General features: G+C 35.5%; 3 protein-coding genes across 7 annotated transcripts; 1 reads left to right on the forward strand and 2 right to left on the reverse strand.

Annotated features, from left to right (window-relative positions):
• Window positions 1–1,842: 1,842 nt before the first annotated feature.
• LOC105802554 (dnaJ protein homolog 1) lies at window positions 1,843–5,152 on the reverse strand. Its single transcript, XM_012634254.2, has 8 exons — window positions 4,984–5,152; window positions 4,364–4,533; window positions 3,938–4,103; window positions 3,690–3,831; window positions 3,045–3,178; window positions 2,815–2,957; window positions 2,533–2,734; window positions 1,843–2,436 (listed from the first exon to the last, which is right to left on the reverse strand). The coding sequence occupies exons 2-8, from the start codon at window positions 4,511–4,513 to the stop codon at window positions 2,102–2,104; spliced, it is 1,272 nt and encodes a 423-aa protein (XP_012489708.1). The 5' UTR covers window positions 4,514–4,533; window positions 4,984–5,152; the 3' UTR covers window positions 1,843–2,101.
• A 1,907-nt stretch (window positions 5,153–7,059) lies between these two features.
• Window positions 7,060–9,189, forward strand: LOC105802550 (uncharacterized). Its single transcript, XM_012634251.2, has 4 exons — window positions 7,060–7,892; window positions 8,179–8,337; window positions 8,463–8,571; window positions 8,719–9,189. The coding sequence occupies exons 1-4, from the start codon at window positions 7,443–7,445 to the stop codon at window positions 8,898–8,900; spliced, it is 900 nt and encodes a 299-aa protein (XP_012489705.1). The 5' UTR covers window positions 7,060–7,442; the 3' UTR covers window positions 8,901–9,189.
• A 10,718-nt stretch (window positions 9,190–19,907) lies between these two features.
• Window positions 19,908–23,583, reverse strand: LOC105802552 (uncharacterized). 5 transcript variants are annotated; one of them, XM_052624043.1, is made up of 5 exons: window positions 23,427–23,583; window positions 22,458–23,297; window positions 22,276–22,347; window positions 20,382–22,187; window positions 19,908–20,243 (listed from the first exon to the last, which is right to left on the reverse strand). In XM_052624043.1, the coding sequence occupies exons 2-4, from the start codon at window positions 23,265–23,267 to the stop codon at window positions 22,182–22,184; spliced, it is 888 nt and encodes a 295-aa protein (XP_052480003.1). In that variant the 5' UTR covers window positions 23,268–23,297; window positions 23,427–23,583; the 3' UTR covers window positions 19,908–20,243; window positions 20,382–22,181. The 5 variants fall into 5 exon arrangements, with proteins under 5 accessions (XP_052480003.1, XP_052480001.1, XP_052480002.1 ...); XM_052624041.1 differs by having other exon boundaries at window positions 20,382–20,771; window positions 22,149–22,187; window positions 22,458–23,547; XM_052624042.1 differs by having other exon boundaries at window positions 20,382–20,463; window positions 20,548–22,187; window positions 22,458–23,547.
• Window positions 23,584–25,053: the final 1,470 nt, after the last annotated feature.

Genomic DNA, 25,053 nt, shown 5'->3' on the forward strand with positions numbered 1-25,053 from the left:
ACGTGGGTTCAAGTGCGATCAAATGCATTATGCTCCTATTTAAGGGTTAGGGATGGGTTACGGATAGTTCTAGGTATTGTCTCAAAAAATATATTAGAGAGTTATCCTCTTATTTAAGAGTGAGGAAGAATTATGAATAGTTCTAAGTATTGTATCAAATACGTGCTTTTCTACGTGATACATGTTTTTAATAAGTTATGAATATAAATATTAAAATTTGAATGAAATTGAATAACATAACAATAATACTGATGTAAAGAGAGAGAGAGAGGAGAGCATAATTTTATACATATTTTACTTTATATTGTCTTTAATAAGAATATCGTAAGTTAAATTGTGGACTTTTTTAACAGACATATTATAAAAATAAAATATGTGCCTCTTAATTCAAATTGAGTTTCTTTTCTTTTCTTTTGCAATAATTCATTTCTAATCATGAAGATTTTGATGTTAAGAAGTGCAAAGAGGAGATGATTATATAAAACAGTGACACCACGTCATCTGTATCTATTTTTCAATAGTTTAATGTTACATAAGTGTTTTTATCTTGAATTTCAGCATTTTATCCTGAAATTTAGGATGAAATTGCTAACGAAAATGGATAATCTCTATTTCATACAATCATTTCTCGAACTGAAAATATTTTTAAATTATTTTAAAATTTTAGTTATTTAGAAATATTCCTAATTTAGTGGTTTGTAATTTGTTTTTGTTTTTGTAAGAATAAAACAAGATTTATTGGTGATTGTATTGAATCCTAAAATGGTAGATAAAAAATGATGTGAAGAAGAGTCCAAGATGTGTTGGGCTCCAAAGAGATAAGAACGTAGCCAACTAACTAAGCTCTAGAGTTTATTGTTACTTTGACGGGGGTGGGTTCAAATATGAGTTTTGCCTTTATCTCAACTATTTTAATTATTTCCATGTAAATGCCACACACTTTTTCCGTCCACTCTGTTTTATTTTTGTTAAGTTGATTTTAGCATGTTCGATAAATAAAGTGAAAAAAAGAAGTAGATGCTAAATAGGTATTTTGTGTATAATAAATATTAGTTTCAAAATGAGAATGAGGTTTAAATTTTGGAATCGCCATTAAAAATATTTCTTCACATAAAATAATAAACAACACTTAACTATTGTAGTTAAAATGTGATAAAAAGTGTTTTTCCATCCGAAATATAAAAGCTGGAATTTGTGGACTTTTAACTTTTACGTTTTGGAGTAAAAATTATTAAAATGTCTTTATTTATATTAATTATTTAAAATGTATATGAAAATTAGATTAATTTATATTTTATATATTAATATATTAAATTATTTAAATCACATTTAGTATTATATTTAATTTTTGGGTAAAATACACCAACAATCACTCAACTTTGATCTTAGTGACAAAACAAGCACTAAACTTTCCAAAAATAACAAATTAGTCGCTACTAACCATTTTTTGTTACAAATGTAACAAATTTATCATTTTCCGTTACAGACATAGCTGAGTTACCATTTTTCATCATTCTCTCCCCCTCCCTCCCATCACCCTACCTCTTCCCTTACACAAAAATGATTAATGGTGACTGATATGTTATTTTTTAAAAATTAAATGTCTGAATTTTATAAATCATTAATTTTATAAATAATTTAAATAAATTACTTAAAAATATTTAAAGTTTATATTTCATATATCATTCCAGAAGTGGACCGCCAAGTTTAAACCAGCCTCGCCTAGGCATGTTAAAAGCGTAATTAGCATTTTCCGCCTGCGCCTCAGTCCATAAATTCGAAACAACATGCAGCAGAGGTTGAAAAATCCTGTTTTGGACGGTAAGGTTCAACAATTTGAAGTAGGCATTCCAAGAAACTTATATATAATAATCAAATATAGCATCTGAACATAGTAGATAGATCCTTGAAATGTCGAGGAAAACTGTGATAAAATAACACAACATGCTGAGATGAACGCAAAAATAAAAAATAAAGAGACAAAACACCAATTTAATGTGCTGGTTGCAGACAAAACCGCATACAAGTTCCGGATATGTAGTGATCTAAGCTGGCTGCTGCTATAAAATAAGAGGGGAAAAACATTGAACGCAAACATTTCTTACTGCTGGGCACATTGCACTCTTGGTGCTGACTCATCGTCATCATCATCTTCATCATAAGCTTCACGGTGCCTGTGCTGTCGTTGTTCTTTCCGCCTCTTTACCTCCTCAGCACTGACATCATGCAAAGTAGTCTCCTCACAGTCATCAAGCTCCATGTCTGTCAAATGCTTACTAGGCCTCATGGGCAATACACTCTCGATCTTCCGGCATTGCTCAGGTGAAAATACCCCAGATTCTGGGAAAATAACATGGAACTGGATGACTAGCTTGCCCTTCATGAAAAGTCTCTGATGGTGGGGCATACCCTCATCATTGATAGCCCTGTATTGACCTAAATTTTCAAGCAAGGGGAGAGAAAGTGGAGTGAATATGATGTCAACTTGAAAGGTGGTTCTGAAATATAACTAAATATGCACAGGGATTTTACCAGGCTTAACGACCTCGCCAGGGTTTGATTTAATTAAGAGCTGCCTGCCATCAAGGTGAGTTAGGGCAAACTGAAACCCACATAGAGCCTCTGTCAAACTGAGATTGTGGTCAACATAAAGGTCGTCCCCAAATCTCCTATCAAATTTGGGGTGTTTCTTTTGTTCCAATACAAAAACAATGTCTCCAGTTATTGTATCTGGCTGCAAATGATGCCAAAGAAAACGGTCAAGCTCAAAATACTAGAAAATTGTTACTTAAAAGACAAAAGTACTTCACTTACAGCCTCATCAGCTTGTCCCTCAAATGTAATTTTCTGACCATCTCTCATTCCTTTCTCAATATGTACTTCCAACACCTTCTTTTCCTGAGTAACCTTGTTCCCTTTGCACTGTGGGCATCTATCCCGATCACTGATCATCTCACCTGCAAGGAAGGGAATGAATCTGAGTTCATAAATCCTACATAAAATGAGAACCAAGCCGAAGAAAAAGAAGATCCAAATTTAAATACCTGAGCCTCTGCATTCAGGACAAACATGCTGCATCTGTTGGATCATGCCCAGTCCAATCTGCCGTGTTGTAATTTTCATTCCTGTGCCCTGGCAACCATAACATCTAGAGGAGGCTCCACTCTTTGAACCTTTCCTGTAAATTTTCAGAATGCAAGTGAATAAATGTAATAAACCAGTCATATAGGTTCTCTGCATACGAGGATATAGGTCATAAAGCAGAGAGGGAAAACAAAAAAAACTTCAGTGAAAGACTCATAACAAGTTACTGCACAGGAGTAAAGGTACCAAAGAGCATCAACACCAAAACTTGTAGAAGACCACAATGAAAAGTAAACAAGTACAGGTTTTAGTAAGAACTAAACAGACAACATCAATCAATATAATTTCCCGGGCTCCATGAAATCTTTCCAAGCACAAAAATAGAAGAACATTATACACAACAAAGAGAACTTAGGGGTAATTACAAGAAGATATCAGATGTGAATAATTTCTTCAGAGACATATGAGACCTTTTCAAGCAGGTAAATAGAACATTATAAACAAAAAAGAGAAATGATGGGTAATTACAAGAAGATATCAGCGGTTAACATTTTCTACAAAGAAAATCCAGTTAACCGTAAAAGTAGCTGTGATGGTAGACATACCCTTTACATTTACTGCATATTGCGTTCCTGGAAAGAGAGAGCTTTTTTGTCGTCCCATTGTACAATTCTTCCAGAGAAACTTTAAGAGCATGCACTACATCTTCACCTCGCTTCTGCCTTCTTCCTCTCGAGCTACCACCGCCTATATATTAAAAAGCTTGTGATTGAAATTTGAAATGGAACTACCTTTACCATAAAGTTCAATCAAAAGAGAAAAATACAAAAAGGAAAACAAAACCATTTCTTACCTCCGAAGGCTCCCCCACCGAAAAATGACTCAAATATGTCAAATGGGTTGTGAGAAGAACCGCCTCCTCCCATTCCCTCTTTAAGAGCATCTTCACCATATTGATCATATATTTCTCTCTTCTCTGGGTCACTAAGTACTTCATAAGCATGAGCCAGTTCCTTAAACTGGGAAGAAGTATCAGAAAATAGTGTCACCGGGAGAAAAGTCAAACCCAAACCCAATTCCTTATAATTTTACTTGCATACATATATCTTTGGAAATTATGTACATAAACCAAAAGCTGTAAGTTTTATTCTCTCATGCTTTTAAAAGGAAAACCAAAAGCACATCCAAGAATCTGCCAAATATATTTCATGATCAAATATACTCAAGCTTAAAAGAATAGTATAGATGTAACCTTAGATGAAAGATTGTTTTTCCTTACCTTCTCGGGGTCTCCACCTTTATCCGGATGATTCTTAATTGCAGCTTTCTTATAAGCCTTCTTTAATTCATCCTGACTTGCACTTTTGGGAACCCCAAGTACTTCATAAAACTTGGTGTTATCAGATTTTTTTGGAACACGCCCAAACATGATTAAATGGCTTCAGTTATCTGCGTCGAATAATATAAAGATCAATCTACTACAAACTAGTCCAAATTCTAAATTAACAGTTACATATGATGTAATACAAATTCCAATTAAGAAATAAAAACACAAGTCTGATTCAAAGCCACTAAATTTATTCAAAAGTTTAAATTTCCAAACAAATAAAGACTCGTGAGGCATGACGAAGAAAAAAAATGAAAGACCCAAAACAGTTTAACTACAACAAAACTAGGATACTTACCGGTTAGGGTTTGGAGAAAAGAAATAAGCGATGCAAACCCAATTTAAGGAATAAAACAAAACCCCTAACTCAAAACAATCTAATAAAGAAGCTATCAATTTAAAAATATATATATGTCTAATTCTAAACAATCATAAAGCTCATTAGCATGCCAAAGAACAAAAACAAAAGATCGAAAGCAGTTAAGTAGGAATAGCAAAACTAAGAAACTCACCGATTAGGGTTCTGAGGGAAGAAATGAGCGATAGTATTCAGCGAACGTTAAAAACAAGTTTGAGAATTTTTTGCGAGAGAAAAGCAAGGGATAGCAAGATTCTTCCCCTCAAGTTTCTCCTCACAAATCGCAGAGGAGTTTTACTTGGGGAGGATATCTTCAATTAAAAGAAAATTAAAATTTTATTTTCACTCTTCTTTTTGTTGTTACCACTTCAGCTTAACCGGCTTTACTACAATATCAGAGCTTGTTTGGGGATTGGAAGTAGCAATAGTGGGTGGTGAAAGTATAGTTGAAAGTTCCTTCCTGGGGGAATAACGGTGAGGTGTCACGTGCTAATTGGTGTCAATGGCACCCGATTTCAAGAACGGAGAGACCATTGATAAACACGTTAGGGTTGTAAACAAGACATCTTCACCGTGCAATTTAAATATGGGACGATTGATGTTACACTATAACAACTTTGGCGGCTTACAGCAACCCACCCAGCCATCAGATTGGTCATGATTGATGGCTGAAATGTAACCGCATCGTACATAGGGAAGAAACATGCCATTGCCAAACTAGGATATAAAATAAGATTTTGTTTTTTTTTTTAATCACAAGTGTTTTATTATTTGAGATCAAGTTTGATTGGTAGTTAAGTATAATTCTCTTTCACTAAGAAATATGTTTGATTAAAATATTTAAGGAAAAATTCACTTTCAATCACTTTAGCTACTAAGATATTTGGTGTTGCTATTATTATAATTAGTACAATCACGGTAGATGTCGAACAACATAATTGATTACTATTACTACGTCAGGCTCTACTCTCTTTAGTCATGAGCAATGGTCACAAAATGGAAGAGAGTAGTACAACTCCTAGATAACATTAGCATGGAGCATGGAGCATGGAGCATGGAGCATGGAGCATGGACATGGATATAGACAACCTGGTGCAAAAAGCAACTACCACAGATATGTTTACTATGTTTTTTTATCTATAAATTGTACCAACAATAATACCCTTATTATATATTTATTTATTCATCCATTTATTATTTATTTAAATGCTTGAATATACTTGATTTTTTTCATTAAAACTTTATATTTAACTTCAATTAAGATTATAGGAATTAATACCACATTTTATCCCCTTTTAAAATTTAAAAATTAATCATACCATTACTAGATTAATGCAGTGCACTTGTGATTTAAATAGAGGGGCTCATGATTCAAAGTTATTGAACCGTTATAGATTACAAGATATTGTCCTTAAAGTTCATGGCCAATTTGTTTAATTTACTCAGCAGTGGACGGTTCTAGGTGTAGCAGCCATTGTATCTATTTTATTAAATGTGAAAATTATTTTGTGGATCGCAATTAAAATACTAATGGATAAAAAAGTAATTGAATCTTAAGGATATTTATGCGTTAATGTTAAAGATTTTACCAATTTAAGACATTCGTTCAATCATGATGGTTTAAGTCAAAAAACGTTGTTTTTTAATCCAATTAAGCTGGTTTTTATCAACGAGTAGTCCACCAATCTTGAACTTGATGTCCTGATCTGTTGCCCCAGCAGCTAAGTATATACATTAATTGTTGTTGTTCAAAAGGGATGTTCCGCTGGCTCACTACGCCTTCAAAATACAAGCATTCTTTTTATTGTTGGATACCAAGGCTGAAAAAATAGAAGCTGGGGGCTATAAATGGTGCGTATCAACTCTTAACACTGATCACAAGTGGTAGCTTCTTAATTTTTCATAGGCATTGTCCTTAGTGTTTGTACCTTTTGCTCCTAATAACCAATATTCATAAAGCTGTGCATGAATTGCACCTATATATAACACACATGAAGAGGACAGGTTTCTCCAAATGAATTAGACTTGTGTTCTGCATTCAGTAGGTTTTATCTTGTTTTTATACCCAAAAAAAGAATCCAACATCCCTGAACCATCCAAATGCTCTTGGATTCTTGCAAACCAGGTCAACCTTCTTATTTCCCTCACACTTGCGGTGTTTTGAAGGAGCCTCAGAAATTTAGTAAGCCCATCCTTAGAAAATTCAAAAAAAATTATCATCAAGTAAATGTGGATTACAAATCGAGCTGTCACAATGTAATGTTGTTAAAAAGTAATAATTCAACTTTTATTTTTTACATTTCAATGGGTAAATTCAACTCCATGCAAGCGATGAGTACAAGAGAACAAGCAAACCACCCCATACATGTCGTGTTATCCCAACCTCGTTTGCAGAAAATATCTCACCATGAAAACTATTTCGTTTTCACCACAAATCCACACTAGCCTTTTGCAGCTTCCCAGGAAGACGCTCTTACATTACCTAATGGTGCACGCATTGGGTAATACAAAATAAAAATAAAAAGCATTTTTTTCCCCAGGATCTCCATATTTTAATCGACGTCTTATTAAAAAAATATAGGAAAACAACGACTATAACAAGGGAAGATAGGCATGGGGAGAACAGGAACATTGTGCAACTGCTTCATTGCTTCTTTCCGAACTCCAATCTCCATTTGCAGACGCAAAAAACCTTTGATTCCTAGGAGAAAGCTAAACCTTATGGCGGCATCGATGGATCCCTTGGACACAAAAACTTATCAGCAGAACGTGTTGGTAATGAGGCACGGCGACCGTTTGGACAACTTCGATCCCACGTGGGAAAAGACGGCCGACAGACCATGGGATCCACCGCTCATACAGAATGGCCTACACAGGGCTTTTGGCACGGGCCGTGAGTTTCGAACCCGCCTACCTTTCCCAATCCACCGAGTCTTCGTCTCTCCCTTTCTCCGCTGCATCCAGACTGCCTCCGAGGTTGTGGCTGCCCTTTGCTCCGTCGATGACGATCCTAATGCCAAGTCATCCAACGACGTCGTTGCCATCGACCCTTCCAGAGTCAAGGTCAGGTCAAAACAACTTTTCCCCCTTTTTTCCTTTTGACACTAAACATCCCAAACTATCATCCAGATCTGATCAAATTAGATCAAATCGTACGCGTATTTAAGAACATCTGGTCAAATCGTAAAATATGAGCTAGGTTTTTTATTTTACTTGTCAAATTGTACTAATAATTTAATAACTAAATCAGGAGTTTTGAAATTCGACACCTATTTAATATTTAAATCATAATTTGAGCAAATTTTTTTCTTCATCTCTATGCTTGAGCCCATTTTGTTGTATTTTGCAGGTTTCAATCGAATACGGGCTGTGTGAGATGCTAAATAAAACAGCAATTAGGATTGATGTTGCGCCCAAAGATGGAATCTTTCGTTTCGACGTTCCACAGCTCGAGGCTCTGATACCAAGTGGCACGGTAGATCCTACGGTGGAACCAGTTTATAAAGAGGTAGCATTTGGCTATTTGCAGTGCGTTTTTATCTATTTCCCTTTTTCTACAACTTAAGATTTTTGTCAGTGTAGCTTGACGATGTTTAATCTGCCTGATTTAACTTCTTCGTCTGAAAATCACAGTTGCCGCAATGGGAAGAGACAGTAAGGGATGCAAGGAGTAGATATGAACAAATTATTAAGGCGCTGGCGGATAAATACCCATCTCAAAACTTGCTGTTAGTGACACATGGTAAGCTACATTCTTCGATATTAGACAACAATATGTTGATTATTCACTTTGTCCTACACATTTGGCCCAATTTTTTACCTTTGCCCCGTCGATTTTAAACAATGTCATTCTATTTCTATTAAAGTCGCCGTACATATCCTATGGCAGGGGAAGGAGTTGGAGTTTCAGTTTCTGCATTCAAGGAGGACACTAATGTGATTGAAGTAGATTATTGTGCTTATTCAGAACTTACAAGACAAGTTTATTTGAAAAATGAGTCATTCAGTGCTAGAAACTTCGAGGTGCTTACAGAAAGTGGCCAGACTGGGGTAACTTATATTGCAGAGTAGCAACTTTAATGATTTTGTCACTGGTAGTTTCATAGATTCTTTGCCTTCAACCACGAAGGAGATGACTCTGATTTCATCTGCAGTATACCTCAGTCTTCCTCTTGATGCGTCGGCTTTCCTTTACATTAACATACTTTGTATTAAGAAGCCATGGATTCAACAAATATCAGTATGAAACTGTCTTTTTCTTCCCCTGTTTTGTTTGCTGACAGTGCAGATTGAGATGCCGTGAAAGTGATTAAGGGAAACAATTTCTGTTTCTTGATTGGATAACGCCATTGTTACTGTTTGTTAAAATCTTTCAATGAACAAAGTATGATTATTTTGATCAAGAAAATAGGAATTTGTTCCTTCCTCTACCATTATTATATTTATAGATTACATGAGTTTAGCTATTGTTCATAACTGCTGCTAACAGATTAACAGATTGATAAGAATAACAAACTAACTGCTGAACTGATTCCTAACAACACTAACAACTGTTATTTTGTATTTTAACATTCACCCATCTTCTTGACGGGTAACACCTGAAGAAGACTTCTAAACCGAGCGAAAGAAGAAACAGATAAATGCTTAGGGTGAGTTTGGATGGGTGGTGCATTTACCTGCGGTTAGTGTAAAAACAGCGGTGGTGGTGAGATTAGATGCTGTAGCGATACTGTAGCGTGAGACAAAAAGTAAGCTAAACGCACCGCACCCAATCGCCCATCCAAACCCACCCTTAGTAAAAATGTTAGCAATCTGATCACACGCAGGTACTTCACTCACAACTAAAGACCCATCAGCAACTCTCTCACGGACAAAGAACAAATCTAGCTCCACATGTTTAAACTTAGAATGTAAAACAAGATTCGCAGCAACTGCAACTGCACTTAAGTTGTCACACCAGACAGTAAGGGAATCGTTAGACTGAAGTTGTAATTCTTTTAATAACGAAGTCAGCCAAAGAACATCACTTGTTGCTGCAGCAAGACTTCGATATTTAGCTTCAACTGTGGACCGAGATACAACTTCTTGTTTCTTGGAACACCATGATATTGGGTTATGACCAAAATAGACACAATAGCCAATTGTGGATTGACAATCATCAAAATTCAACCCCCAATTTGCATCGACATAACCAACTAAAGAGAGTCGAGTAAACGGACGAAACACAATCCCATAGTCTAGAGTACCACACAAATACCGCAATATGCATTTTAATGCAACTAGATGTATAGTAGTGGGTGCATGCATAAACTGGCAAATGTAACACCCCTTACCCGTATTCAACTCCGGAATAGGGTATGAGGCATTACTAGAACACTTACACATGTAAACGTATTAAACCGAGTTACAAAATTTCATTCAAATTTAAACTCTTCAAATTTTTAACATGCTTTTATAATTCTTTATAACATATCCTCAAAATATTATATTCATAACAAATATGGCCTACGAGACCCGATACTTACTCATGTAATTCAAAGCTCCATTTCCATTTTATTCAATTCACAATATTTCGTGTTCACAATTCAAATTAATTTCTCAATCCAATATATATATTTCAATACCACACTCTCATACTATGAAACTTTATTTTCCCATATGAGCTTAAACCATGATCATCACATATCAAAGACAAATGTTCTTGACATTTCCATCACATAAACCGAATTAATCAATGCAACTCAATGATATAATCATCCATATATCATTATTATCATATATATATATATATATCATGACTAAATTTCTTAGATATTTGATCAATTGCTTTTCAACACTGCAATAGTTCCTTCGGTACCAATACGTATTTACCATTCAATTTAACATTTACTGATTATAATCGGGCATATGACCATTATACACAATTCTTTCATACATTTTATTGTCCTCCTCCTCCTCTCCATTCCACATCCTTTATGTATAAAACATGCTTAAATAGCATTATACATAATTTCCACTTATATTTAAATTCAAAGCTGTCTATTTGAGTCAGAGTCACTAAATCATTTTTATCTGAAGCTACAGAGCTCCAAATTAATATCCATTAATTTTCCCTGAAACTAGACTCTCATGTATTCTTACCATAAAATTTTCAGAATTTTTGACTTGGCCAATTAGTACAGTTTATTCTTTAAATTCACCCCTTTTTCACTGCTCAACATCACAGACCTCTCTTCACTAAAAATGAATTATCTCATTGTACATAATTCAGATGATATTTACGTTTCTTTTATTTGAAAATAGACTCATTAAGGATTCTAAGCATATAAATTATAACTCATAATTATTTTTGTACAATTTTTAACTATTTTCCAAAGTCAAAACAGGGGATTCCGAAATCAATCCGACCCTGCCTCACTAAAATTCAAATATATAAAAATGTGTAACTCTTTTGCTTCCCTTGTTTCTTTCATGTAAAAATATACTCCTTAATCTTTCATTTCATATCTTATTCACTCTCTAATTCAATTCCCACCATTTTTGGCGATTTTTCAAAGTCACACTATTGTTACTGTCTAAAACTGTTTTGTTGCACATTTTACTTTTTCATAATTTCATTACTTCTTTTCATCCTACTTAAGGGTCGATTAAATATCGAACCAAATATTCATCACGTAACCTTATTCGATTCACATATATTTTCACTTATCTAATTTCCCCGATGAACACTTCGGAACATTAACCGTTACACGGTGGAATCAGCACTTAGCAACCACCTTATAATCAATGATACGGGGAATCAGCACATAGCAACCCCTTTCACAGTCAAGGATACGGTGGAATCAGCACTTAGCAACCATCTTTATATTCAATGATGCGAATTCACATAGTAGCATGTACATAGTACTACACATGTGACCATCACTATCCGATACACGTAATAGCCTGCACATAGTACTACACACGTGATCGAAGTTATCCGGTACGCATAGTAGCCTGCACATAGTACTACACATACGACCTATCATTCTGATATACGTAGTAGCCTACACATAGTACTACACACGTGATCGAAGCTATCCAGTACGCATAGTAGCCTGCACATAGTACTACACATGCGATCTATCATTCTGGTACATGTAGTAGCCTACACATAGTACTACACACGTGACCATCACTTTCACATAGTGGCCTACACACAGTCCATGCCACATATGTGATCATTTCTGTCACTTCATTCGTATCCCTTTTTATTCCGAATGTTCAATCGGGAAATTTCTCACTTTTTTTTTTTTTTTTTTACTAATCAAAGTCAATTCCTTGTCTTTCTTGACTTATAATAACACATTTAACTTATTTAACACTCACATTATTCAATCCAGTCCAAAAATCACATTTTGGCAAAATTACATTTTTTCCCCCAAAGTTTCACAAAATTACAATTTTGCCCCTAGGCTCGGAAATTAAAATTTATCCCTTATTCTTATGTATTGTGACATGTTGAACATTTTTCCCTTCTATGGCAACACCAAATTCCCACTCTAACACTTACTTATGAACATTTAGTATTTTTATCGATTATGTCGTTTTACTCGTTTTCACTCAAAATCGCTTAGCAAAAGTTGCTTAACATAATTTCTAGATTCATATTCTACCATAAAACATCAAAATAAACACATTTCACATATGGGTATTTTTCCAAATATAAACCATAGATTAAATTATTGCTAGAATAAGCAAAATCAAGTTACCGGGACTTCAGAAACGTAAAGAACATTAAAAACGGGGCTTAGAATCACTTACTATGGAGCTTGGAAGCTTGAAAACCCTAACAATGGCTCCCCCCCTTGCTGATTTCGTCCCAATGAAGAAGATGAGCCCAATTTGCCATCTTTTTCCCTTTTAATTCATTTTAATTACTAGATTACCAAATTGCCCCTAACTTAAAATTTTCCTATTTCAATTATCTCATGCCCATTTTTGTCTACCAACTTAACCAATGGTCTAATTACCATACAAGGACCTCCAATTTAAAGTTTCATAACAATTGAACACCTCTAACATGTAGAACTCAACTTTTGCACTTTTTACAATTTAGTTCTTTTGACTAAATTGAGTGCCCAAACGTCGAAATTTTCGAACGAAATTTTCACAAAATCATTCCGTGAAATCATAGACCATAAAAATATAAGAAAAATAAATTTTTCCTCGTCAGATTTATGGTCCTAAAACCACTGTTCCGACTAGGCCCAAAATCGGGCTGTTACAGCAAATGTAATTTACTGCGTAAGCAATATCAGGTCGAGTTAGAACCACATACTGTAGTGTCCCTGCAAGACTTTTGTATTCAGTGGGATTAGAAAGTCGTTCCTCGTTATCTTTAGACAAAGATGAGGAGCTAATCATAGGAGTATGAACTAGAGGTGCTCATGGTAGGTAGCCTGAGAAAAAATTCGGCCGGGCTGGGCCCTACCGTCCCAAAATATGGGCCTAGAATTTTGCCCGGACCCGGCCCGACCCGAAATATGGGCCTAGAATTTTGCCCGGGCCTGGCCTGTTTTTTAAATAAGTACCAAAAATTTATTTTAAAAATTAAAAAAAGTATTTTAAAAATATTTTAAAATTAAAAAAATTTTAAAAAGTATTTTAAAAAAATTTAAAATTTTAAAAAATTTTAAAAAAGTATTTTAAAAGTATTTTAAAATTAAAAAATTTAAAAAAATTAAAATATTTATTATATTTGGTAGGTAGGCAGGCTCAGACCAAAAAGTGGTGCCCGAGGCGGCCGCTTTTTAATCGGGCATCATTTTTTGCCCAAGCCCATATTTCGGCCTATATTTTACCCAAACCCTCCCATATTTCAAGGGGTGGTCGGGCAGCCGCCTACCATGAGCACCTCTAGTATGAACGCTCTTTGCATGAGTCATACAACACCTGTCAAGCTGATCACGAACGTACTTTTGCTGGCATAGATGAATACACCCATCAGAGGAACGAGTCACCTCAACTCCAAGAAAGTAATGAAGATCACCCATATCTTTAAGAGAAAACTCCTTATGCAACTGCTGAACAAAACTTTCGATACATGTAGATATACTTCCAGTAGCAATAATATCATCCACATTATACACAAGAACATATAGAGTGAATGCGTGATTTGAACAAATAAGGACGAATCCAACTTTGATATATAAAAGCCAATTGAAAGTAGGAAACACTTTAACTTGTTAAATCAAGCATGTGGAGCCTGTCGCAGCCCATACAATGCCTTCTTAAGACAACACACCAAAGGTTTACCATTAGGACTAAACTGAACATACCCTGGAGGTTGCTGCATAAACACTTCATCAGTAAGATCACCATTTAAAAAAACATTATTAACATCTACCTGGCTAAGCTGCCAACCTTTTGAGACAACAATTGATAGTATAACTCGAATAGTAGCAGGCTTGATCACCGGACTAAATGTTTCCTTGAAATCACACTCAGGTACCTGAGAACATCCTTTAGCCACTAACCGAGCTTTTCGATAGGCAATCGTGCCATCCAAATTTTTCTTTACTTTGAAGAGCCATTTACACCCGATTACCTTTCGACCACTTGGTAACGGAACAAGTTCTCAGGTGAAATTATTAATGAGAGCATCATACTCAGCCTGAGCAGTAGCACGCCATTTTGTGGTAGAAAATGCTTCCTCAATTGAGTGAGGCTCAAGGGCTTCAGCTAAGAGTGCTTTTGGTTTAAATATGTCAGCCTTAGACCTAGTAACCATTGAATGTGTATTAGTTGGGGGAACGGAGAGTTCGGAGCAGGAACGAGAGACACGGGGTTCGGTGATAATAAAGAAGACAATAGAACAATAGGTATATTATCAAGAACAGAATACGACGAAGGGCCAGAGTTTAGGTTATCCTTAGGAACTACAGAGGTCAAGGGACTTTGATCAGAAGAAAATGACAACGCAGGAGTGTGAACAAGTGAAGGCTCTGTGTGTTTAGAATTACACGGCTGAACAAGTGGAACGTATGTTGGTGAAAAAGACTGTTCAAATAAAGGCGAGGGGACTTTCATACCAGACTTGGTAAACAGAAATCGATGTTCATCAAATACAACATGACGAGAAATAATGATATTGCCATCTGACGTGAGACATTAATAACCTTTATATTGAAAATTATAGCCCAAAAATGTACAAAGTTGAGAGCGAAAATCCAACTTGTGACGCGAAAAAGGACGTAAGTATAGAAAACAACAACACACAAACACTCGTAAATGATCGTACGTTGGATCTTTCCCATATAAAACCTTGTACGAATATTGTCATTTTAACACCAAAGTTGGAAGACGATTGATAAGATGAACAGCACAACTGAATGCATAACCCTAATACTCCATAGAAACATTTGCTTGGGCCAAGAGTGTACGACCCATGTTAACAATATGTCGGTGTTTACGCTCAACCACCCCATTCTGTTCAGACGTATAAGGATAAGACAGTCTATGAATTATCCCTTAATTTACCAAGACAGAAGTAAAAACTCAAAATTCACCCACCAATCACTCTGGAACTGACGAATATTCTTTCCAAACTGAGTTTTGACTAATTACTGGAACTGATTAAAACACTTCATTCTCTGAGACTTCTGCCAAATAAGATATATCCAAGTAAACCGAGTACACATATCAATAAACGAGACATAATACCAACTTTGTCCACAAGCGACTGAGGCAGGTCCCCATAAGTTAGAAACTACCAAATCAAAAAGATTATTATATTCAGTAGCAGAATTTAGAAATGACAACTTATGAGACTTCCCTTTTTGGTAGGCAACACAAACATTATCAAGACAAAACTTATTACAAGCAATATTGTAGTTATTTAAAACAACCTTGACAACAGCAGCAGAAGGATGACCAAGACGATTATGCCACAACGTAAAAACTTCACAACCATTAGATTGATTTTAAACTCCAACATTGGTAAGAGTTGGATCCACAACAAACGTGACAGATTCAGCTAATGGAGAAAAATGATAGAGCCTATCACGAATGTAGCCCCTCAACAAAATGTCCCGAGTCTGGATGTCATTAACAACACAGTAAGTTGGATGAAATTCAAAAAACACAGTGTTGTCAGTTGCAAAGTAAGATACAGACAGGAGATTTTTACGTATAGCCGGAATGCACAAAATATTAGATAAACAAAGTAATTTATGTTATGTAGGAATTACTGAATTACCAATTAAAGAGATCTGAGTAGAAGTTCCATCACCTATTAAAAGGGATGACGTACTTGAGTAAGGAGTAGACCTATTCAACGCAGAAGTATCATGACAGACATGATGTGTGGCTCCTGAGTCTAGATACCAGGACGTAGTGCCAACAGGTAGCAGAACATAGGAATCAATACCATCAAGATTGGACCCTATCTAAGCAGCATGAATATTACACCCAGTGGAATTGGACACATCAGAGGAACGTAGATTAGATAGGCGAGGAAGCCCAATACATGGATCGGACCCAGTGTACACACCAGCCCTAGGTTTGGTTTGCCAAGAAATAGAACCCCCAGGTTCAGGACAAGCATCAGCCCTAGAGAACTCATGATCATGGTGACGCATAAACAAATTATTAAACTACCTCGGATTGAAAATTGGCCCACGTGAAACATGATTTGCTTGAGGCCCAAATTCATAAGAACATCCATAAAGTTCGTGGGCAGCTAACTGACTAGTACCAGCAACAGGCCCAAAATCAGCAACATATGGCCCATGCTCATTCGATTTGCCAGTAGCCGCAACATGCAGCCCAAATGACGAGTCTGGCCCAAGCGCAAATGAAGGAACCACATGCCCAGGCCCAACATGTATACCAAATCCATCCAGGCGCCCAAAACCATCACTAACACTAAGAAATGGATTGGAAACCCTAGCAGACCAGCAACACAAATAAGGCGGCACACTGAACTCGTCAGACGCAAATTCGTTGGGCGCTGTTGAGCAACCAGAAACACCACCAGACGCACGCAACCTAGACATGGACGTTGGACCTTCGAAATCGCGATTATAGCGATAAAAACAGCGTTGAGCTAAGTGCCCAAATCGACTGCAGATTTGGCACTAGATTCGAGAGTGAAACCCTCTACCACGCCCATTATAGAATCGACCACCACGAGCCGGCTCTATCATCAACGGCGACGGCACAGATTCTGTAATATTAGCTTGAATCGGTACCTCTTGAATCACTCGCAGCTGTCAATTTTCATACTCAAGAAACACATCCAAAAGGTGTTGAAAAGGTAACGGTTCAGCCGAAAATGACTCCAACGTAATCATTGCATCAAATTCCGGTGGAAGACTTGCCAAAATAACTTCAAATTTTTTTTACCTCTGAGACCCGAGAGCCTGAGGCATCAAGCAGGGCACAAGTATTTTGGATTCGTGCAACATACTTTGTAATCGAAAGATTACATTTCTTAAGAGAGTGCAACTTATCACGGATTTTGGACACTTTCACACTTGTGACCATCGCAAACAAATGAGTGGTCGTAGTCCACACATCACACGCTGTTCGGGCATCAGTGAAAGAGGACAACAAGGAGGGATGTATGGTAGAGAGCAACCAGGAAGAAAGCAGACGATCTTATTGAGTGTACGCCGACGCATGTGGATTAGAAACAAGAGATCCATCAATCGATTGCACAAACCAGGCGGAGAAGGTAAGGTCCCATCCAAAAAACCTGTTAATTCGTAACATTCAACAATCAATCGGATGTGTTGCTGCCACTGAATGAAACTACTATTGTCTAGTTTAATTGTGTCATGACGAGGAAACGAATGGATGATTCGATCACCAGTAAACGTCAAGCAACCAGGCTTGACTGAAACAGAATCAGTAGAAGTAGTCATGAAAATGAAGAAAGAAACAGAAATACAAGAAAAAAATCAGAGCTCCAGGACCAAGGCGACTGATACCATGTTAAAATCTTTCAATGAACAAAGTATGACTGTATTGATCAAGAAAATAGGTATTTGTTCCTTCCTCTACCATTAAAATATTTATAGATTACATGAGTTTAGCTATTGTTCATAACTGTTGCTAACAGATTTATAGATTGATGAGAATAACAAACTAACTGCTGAACTGACTCCTAACAATACTAACCGCTATTATTTTATATTTTAAGACTGTTAAATCATTTTGAAAGTTGTAGTCTTGATGCGGATATGTTCGACCATAATATATGGGAGCAAAGTCAACTTTGTGGCTGAAGAATTACTTAATACGTTAAACTCAAGACGAGTTTCCTTGTTCTCGGTTACTATGACGGGTATGAGAATGTATTGATGGAATGAATACGTGTTCCTCCGAAGCAAGATACGTAGCATTTTTGGCCCATTTGTTCCCAAACTGTGCCTGCAACTCTACAACTACCCTCTCTTCCTCCATCGTAAACTTGCACAAGAAGACTGACAGAAACTGAAGACCACTTCTTCAAGTTGGGTCCAAGTTTCTTAACCCAACAGAAACGGCATGATTTTGCCAGTTGTCGGGTACAATTGGAGATAATTAGTTGGCTTATTACACTACTCAAAATTTTAAAGCAAGTGGCTGAATAACAACACAATTGCATGTAGAAAGAAAGAAAATAAGGAATTGCTGTGCAAAATGCTATCAATCTATTGTTTGTCAGAGGCAGCACTGACTGCAGTGGTATCAGCACAAATTCTAATCATCAATCACCTGTTGGTCGATCTCTATTTGCACACATTTTCCATCAAGTTTAGATTTAGTTGTATAAAGTTTAGTGCTTAGAAGTTCCTTGTCATTAGAATTGTCAGTTTCTATAGCTGCAACTTCAGTAGCTGGTTGAATGGTTTTGGAATGTTTCCGAGGGTTCAACCACATTGTTGTCAACCGTCTTTTCTTCATCACCAACAGTTCTCAAATTAACATGGTCTCCATATCTGACGGGAGGGCAGCGTCAGTAGTATGATTCTTACTTCTACTCATCCTCATTTTCAAATGCCATAGGTTTCAGCCCTATCAAAGCACTTGTGGCTCCACAGTTCGGGGCACTGATGGGGAAGCTTTCTCAGAAGTGGACATGGATGCCACTGCAGGTTCATTACTGCTGCCGCCGAAGCCATCCCAATGAGTTACTGTACATGGCTCAAGAAGCTGTCCTGTTTGAGGAATATCATTTGGTTGTGCCATCACACTTCTTATGGCAGTTTTTGTTAAAGATTTCTTCACATCCATTTTGACCTCTTAAAGCATTCTTACCAGCATTGTCTCTATAGCTCTGAAAAGACATCATTACCAGCTGCTACAACCTCCTTGAAATCATCCATCTCAGATATGGAGAAATACTACTGATATTCCTTCTAAACTACCATTTATACCAACTACATGATAATTGATTGACTGCACAAATCATTTGCAATACCAGTAGGAGCTTCACTGCAATCTGCAATACCATTTTTATGACTAGACAATATTATGTTCCCTTTCATATACTGAGCCTCATTAACCAATCCTCTATCTTGCCAAATGGCGTTGTTGGTTTGTTTCTGAAAAGGACCAACTAGCGAATTTAAAAAAAAATCTCTTAATCCAAAAAAGTATTCAACACTACGGCTATAATAAATTTAAAAAAAAATTAATACAATTTTATCTAATTACTCTAGTATTTCATATTTGTTGGATTATTTCCTCTCTAAAATTAAACACATTTTTCTTGTCATCATTGACCATGTAATTTAGTTAAATATTTAGAAGATTAAAATATAAATAAATTTTTAAATTATTTAAATTAAATTAAAAATAAAGTACAATGTTTTAAAAATAAAATACATGTCTTAAAATTTTTTTAAAATAGATTAATAAAATATCATATAATTATATTTTAAAAAGTAAAATACATGTCTTAAAATTAAAATACTATTTTTATTCTATAAAAATTAAAATCAGTTATCCTATTAAACTTTACATTCACATCATTAACATTTTTTTTATTATTACAATATTGAAGGAAAAAGAAGTGAAGCAAAATTTGAACTTTAAGTATAATAAAAATTTGAAAAAAAAAATTAATCTGATCTTTTATAACTGGAAATATATAGTGCAGTACGCATACTTCTGCCATCATTGTCCGAAAACAAAACAATCTTCCTAGTTTCAGGATGATGTCGAATTTTCTAAAAATTGCCGCTCTCAAAACTTGCCCAACACGAAACATTTAAAGCCCTCCATAGCATGGTAGAGCTGCAAAATATTTTGTATTCACTTCCATTGACTCCTTACATTGTCGGCAGATTTTTTATGGAGGGTGCAGGGCCACCATTTTCATCTGGCTCTTATCTGCAGCCATTCTGTTTCACTGAACTACGGACAATCTACAGGGCAAGCTCACTACAAAATCCAGGACAGGGTTTGCTTAGTCTTTTGTTAGGAAACGAAGAACATGGAGCAGTTTTGAGTTTGCACCACATATCAATGACACCAATTATCCAAATCATAATCAAACTTAATGCTGACTGAGAATTGTACCTGCCGTGTAGTCTTCAAACATGGTAATTGCGTAGCCTTTAGGCGGAAACTTTAAACAGAGTCCACAATTTACTATAGAACACTGAACTAGAAAACAGAACACGGTAAAAACAAAGAAGATTACGCCACATAATGATTTTCCTGGCAAAGGATCTGAGCATCTAACCTGAAGCAGCTTTCTGCTCCATATTCCCAATCAGATGCATATATAGAAGTCATAGATCATCAGAGATTTCAGTATAATTATCAAATAATAGATGGCAACATCATGTCTCCCAAGAAATGCACATCCTAACAAATTAAGGCCCATGCTCTGCTATGGTGTGTGTGCATGCGCATGTATGTGCACATGCAGGCATGTGGATGAGAGGGGGAAAATAGCTGCTACAGCTGCAACACATCAAATCAGTTAACTTAAAAATCACAAACCTCAATCCAAAAAGAAGTATTAACATATCCCAATCGATACATGCGCCAAAGTGAATTTTTTAATGATTCACAGAATCTGGTTATAGCAAGATTTGGGATTCATAAGTTTCAAATATAAACAAATTACACATTTCGACTGTAAAGGCTGCTGTAGATGCATTGACTATTCACTCTATATGCTTGTATATGCATACATCAATCTATGTATATTCTATATATTCTCTTTCACCCTTCTAAAAAGCAAAGCATGTTAGATATTCGTGCACCTCTAGTTAAAATAATTTATGTACTGTAGTTAACCCAACAAAATGTCAAATCATGCCAAAGAGATGATTAGTTCTATAGCCAACCTAATTGTCATCATAAACACGTTTTTAATTTGAACTCCTATCATGTAATTTTAGCTGCATATATGACAGAGATGAGACTCAGCCAAGAGGACTTAGTTATTCTAGTTTCACTACTTATTGCTGCATTCATAATGGAAAGATAAAGAAAATTAATCTAATCAATCCTTCCATTATTTGAGTCATGGTCTCTCTAATTGTGATATTTCTAAGCCATACAAAGAAACTTCCCCAAGACTAAACCTTGTCATGAGAGGCATCCAAGAGCAGTTTCTTTTTTTAGAGAGAAGACACAAACAACACTTAGACAAACGTATAAAGCATAGAGATCAATCACAAAACCGTAACCCAACAATATATGAGCAGTAGCTCAAGTATGCCCGCGTTTTCAGAACCACTTAATCCGTTAATTATAAGCAAGTTCACAGGACTACTAAAGCCGTTAATCCAATCTGTTTATCGCTAACATGCAGTCAATACTATTCAACCCGTTAACTACTAACACTAGCTCATGTCTACTCGATCCAATATATAATCAACACACGCTCCTAAACATGCAAATTAGAAAGAACAAAGAACTAAATAAGAAAGAAACAAATGCACATCAAATACAAATATGCATTCCAAACTTTCTGGGACGGTAAATAGTTATTATGATCTAACATTTAAACAAGTTCAATGAACAACTAACAAGCGTTCATAATTTATCCAAGAACTAAAAGATCTCCTGAAAAACAATTTCCTTTTACATAAACTGAAAAGGTTAAAATCCTAGTTATGAAACTGGTAAGTCATATTTACAATCTGTATCTTCTCAACAAGATTCATAATATAACAGTCTCTCACCATCCCTCTAAGTTCTAACTTCATCATGGATTAGACAAAAAAACAAGATACATTAGTTAACATCTGATCCGATCCCTACAAGCTCATCCTACAGCTGAAAAGAAAATAAAAAGGAAAAAGTTTAGCAGTCCCCCTGATCCCCCACCTTCCAAATTCACAGTTTTAGCAGCAACCCCATCTAGCCCTGCAATCACCAAAATCGAACCTTTACTCAAAATCATTTGACTACGCAAGTAAAAAGATTAAACATTTTGAACAGCAGAACATCAGACCTTTACAGGAGCCTCCGTGACTCTGTAACAATCAGGCGTTACTGAAGCTAGCCACAATCCAGGAAACACGCACTACAAAGGATTCATAAAGAATTAGAACAATTCAAACTTTGGAAGATCGATAAAGAAGAAATAAAAAACTTCCTTTCAAAAAAATAAGAAAAGAAAAAAAAAAAACTCACATCGAGTTGTTTCTGCACACTCTTGGCTCGCTTCTTTGGCCTTCTAGAGGCCTTCGACCCGGTCATAGCAAAGATATCATCATCAATTTCGTCTCTAGAGAGAGAAACTGAGAACTTTTGTTTCTTCTCCTTCTTCTCAGCCGCTTTCGATTCGGTTACGTTCCTAGATCGCGTCGCTTCCGATCTATGAGTTTTGTTCTCGTGCGCCGCAGCTCCGATCTTGAGCGAGCTTCCATTATGATTCAGAGGCTTATAAATCGGCTTCCGAGGCCTCAGATTCCAAGTTTTGGGAACCAATTCTTCAATGTCTTCAGTAATCAAGCTCTGATCTCCTACATCCGCAACCTCGTCAACAGACTTGTCATTCTTGGCTGGAAAACGTATATAGATCTTCGATCTAGCGTCCGATGGATCAACTTTCTTATCGGAGTTACAATCAACCAAAACATCAGAACCATCGATGAATTTCCTCTCTGATTTTCCAGTTCTATGATCAGGAGAAAAACCTGAAGAATGTCCAATCTTTGAGCGAGCTTCGCACACCGGATTGACCTTCCGGTTATTGTCGGACTCAGAACCACTCTCTCCACGTTGAGGGGATTTGTGCAAAGAATCGGAGAGTTTCCGAAGGCGGTGGTTGCTAGTGTGGTTCATGGCCCATTTAAGGTCATGCAATTGGAAGTTATGAAGAGGCTGAGATTTCAAAGCCGAAGAAGAAGAAGAAGAAGCCATTACAGTGTCGGTTTTGCTTCTGTTTGAATTCCGTTTCCTTTCTGAGATTGAAGGAAACACCACCGATCGATAGAACATGGAAAAAAAATGAACTGTCTGTTTTCTCGACTGAAACAAAACCAAAAGCTAAGCAATTTATTTTGTAAAAAGGAGATGTTGTCTGTCTGAGTTCCTAGGAAGAAGGGGGAGTTTGTCTACGGAAATTAGAATCAAACAACAAAGGTTGTTTTTACTTACCGTTCTACCCTTCTACATCTGCGTCTTTACTTCACCGTTTGGATCGGTTTTTAAGTAAGTTGAAGATGGAATATAAGATGTAACGAATGAAAAACAAGAAACATTCCAAACTCAAACTTAAAAATATAATGTGAAAATTAAGAGACTTTGGTACATAAAAAACAAAACTTACAACTTTTAACTATTAAAATCATTTCATCGTTGGCTGCTTTTTAACAATCACAAAATATTATTAAAAACCACAACTTTAGAGAATTTATTAAAATTTATTATAGATAATTACAAACTATATCATTTATAAAAATTATTTATATAATTATTTTAAAACTATTGAAAATTACAAAATACTATAAAATATTATAGAAATAAGTATAAAAACAAATTAGAAATGTACCTAAAATATTTTAAAATTTTAAATATAATAATACACGAAATATTTTTATAAATTCTCCTTCTAAACGCAAAAATAGAAAAGATAACCACCTAAATCTCAAATTTTATATTTCATTTGTCAACATTATCAAAAGCCGACACGTGTGAGTCGTGTTAAAACATCTTTATGCAAATGTTGCGTAGGTGGCTTACGGGCTTCCCAATGCCTTGTATTTTCAAGGGTAAATTTGGTTGCTAATTTTCAATTCCAGTTAAAATTATTTACAATTTGGGTATTTCATCTTCAAATTATTAATAAATTAACATTGAATTAATTATTTATTTCTTGATTAAATTATATATAAAAATTTCAAGATTATAATTTGTTCAAAATTCTTATATTTTTCAGATATTTAAAATTTAATCTCTCAGTATTTTTATTTTAAGAATTTTTCAATTAAAAATTTAAATTCATTTGTTAACACTATTAAAATTCTTTTATTAATTTGATCGTGTGACATTTTAAAATTAAAAAGAAAAAACTCACTTGATATTCATGCAACACAAAAATAACATTATAATGAACTCGGATTTAATAAAGAATTTTAACGCTACTAACAATCCTTAAAAATTCACATCTTCATGCTAATTAAAATAAAGTATTTAGACTGACTAATGGCATTATAAAATTGAGGTATCAAAATATGTAAAGATTAAAGTATATAAATTAAATCTCAAATTTAAATAAAATATAGGGATAAATTAAAATTTAATTATTTTTATAATTAAAAGAAATAGAAAGATTGGAATTGGAATTGACTCAATCTCGTTTAAAAGAAAAGGAAAAACAATGGACAAGTGTGCATCGTGGAAAACCTTGACTTATCATGAACCGCATACAAATATCATTAACTTTTGCCTTGCTCCAATGAGTATGGATTATATCATACACATACACACGCCTTCTTTCAACTTTCAAGTTCAACTTTGGAGGTGTTCATCAATGGTGTCATTATTGCAAATGCTCCTACTAATCAAGAAACATCAGGATTACTGTGACCCTCACCAAGACAGTTTCAGAATCACAGGATTTTGAATTTTATATGTATAATATTCTGAAGCTAAGGGTGATGTTTGACATGAAAGTAGTTTCTCTCTTCCATTGTTGAATCGGGTGGCTAGAGTTAGTAATCATTGCCTAGAAAAGTTTGATCAGCAACACAGACAAGGAAATATATATATACACACACACGGA

Source organism: Gossypium raimondii, chromosome 11 (assembly GCF_025698545.1).
Source record: "Gossypium raimondii isolate GPD5lz chromosome 11, ASM2569854v1, whole genome shotgun sequence".
Lineage (NCBI taxonomy): Eukaryota > Viridiplantae > Streptophyta > Magnoliopsida > Malvales > Malvaceae > Gossypium > Gossypium raimondii.

Coding starts and splice junctions, on each gene's coding strand:
- LOC105802554 (XM_012634254.2), bottom strand. CDS start 4,513: ATGTTTGGGCGTGTTCCAAAAAAATCTGATAACACCAAGTTTTATGAA. Junction 3,179..3,689: donor ATATGCAGTAAATGTAAAGG/GTATGTCTACCA, acceptor GAAAATTTACAG/GAAAGGTTCAAAGAGTGGAG. Junction 2,437..2,532: donor TGGCGAGGTCGTTAAGCCTG/GTAAAATCCCTG, acceptor TTGAAAATTTAG/GTCAATACAGGGCTATCAAT.
- LOC105802550 (XM_012634251.2), top strand. CDS start 7,443: ATGGGGAGAACAGGAACATTGTGCAACTGCTTCATTGCTTCTTTCCGA. Junction 7,893..8,178: donor TCGACCCTTCCAGAGTCAAG/GTCAGGTCAAAA, acceptor TGTATTTTGCAG/GTTTCAATCGAATACGGGCT. Junction 8,338..8,462: donor TGGAACCAGTTTATAAAGAG/GTAGCATTTGGC, acceptor TGAAAATCACAG/TTGCCGCAATGGGAAGAGAC.
- LOC105802552 (XM_052624043.1), bottom strand. CDS start 23,267: ATGTTCTATCGATCGGTGGTGTTTCCTTCAATCTCAGAAAGGAAACGG. Junction 22,348..22,457: donor GTGTGCAGAAACAACTCGAT/GTGAGTTTTTTT, acceptor AATCCTTTGTAG/TGCGTGTTTCCTGGATTGTG.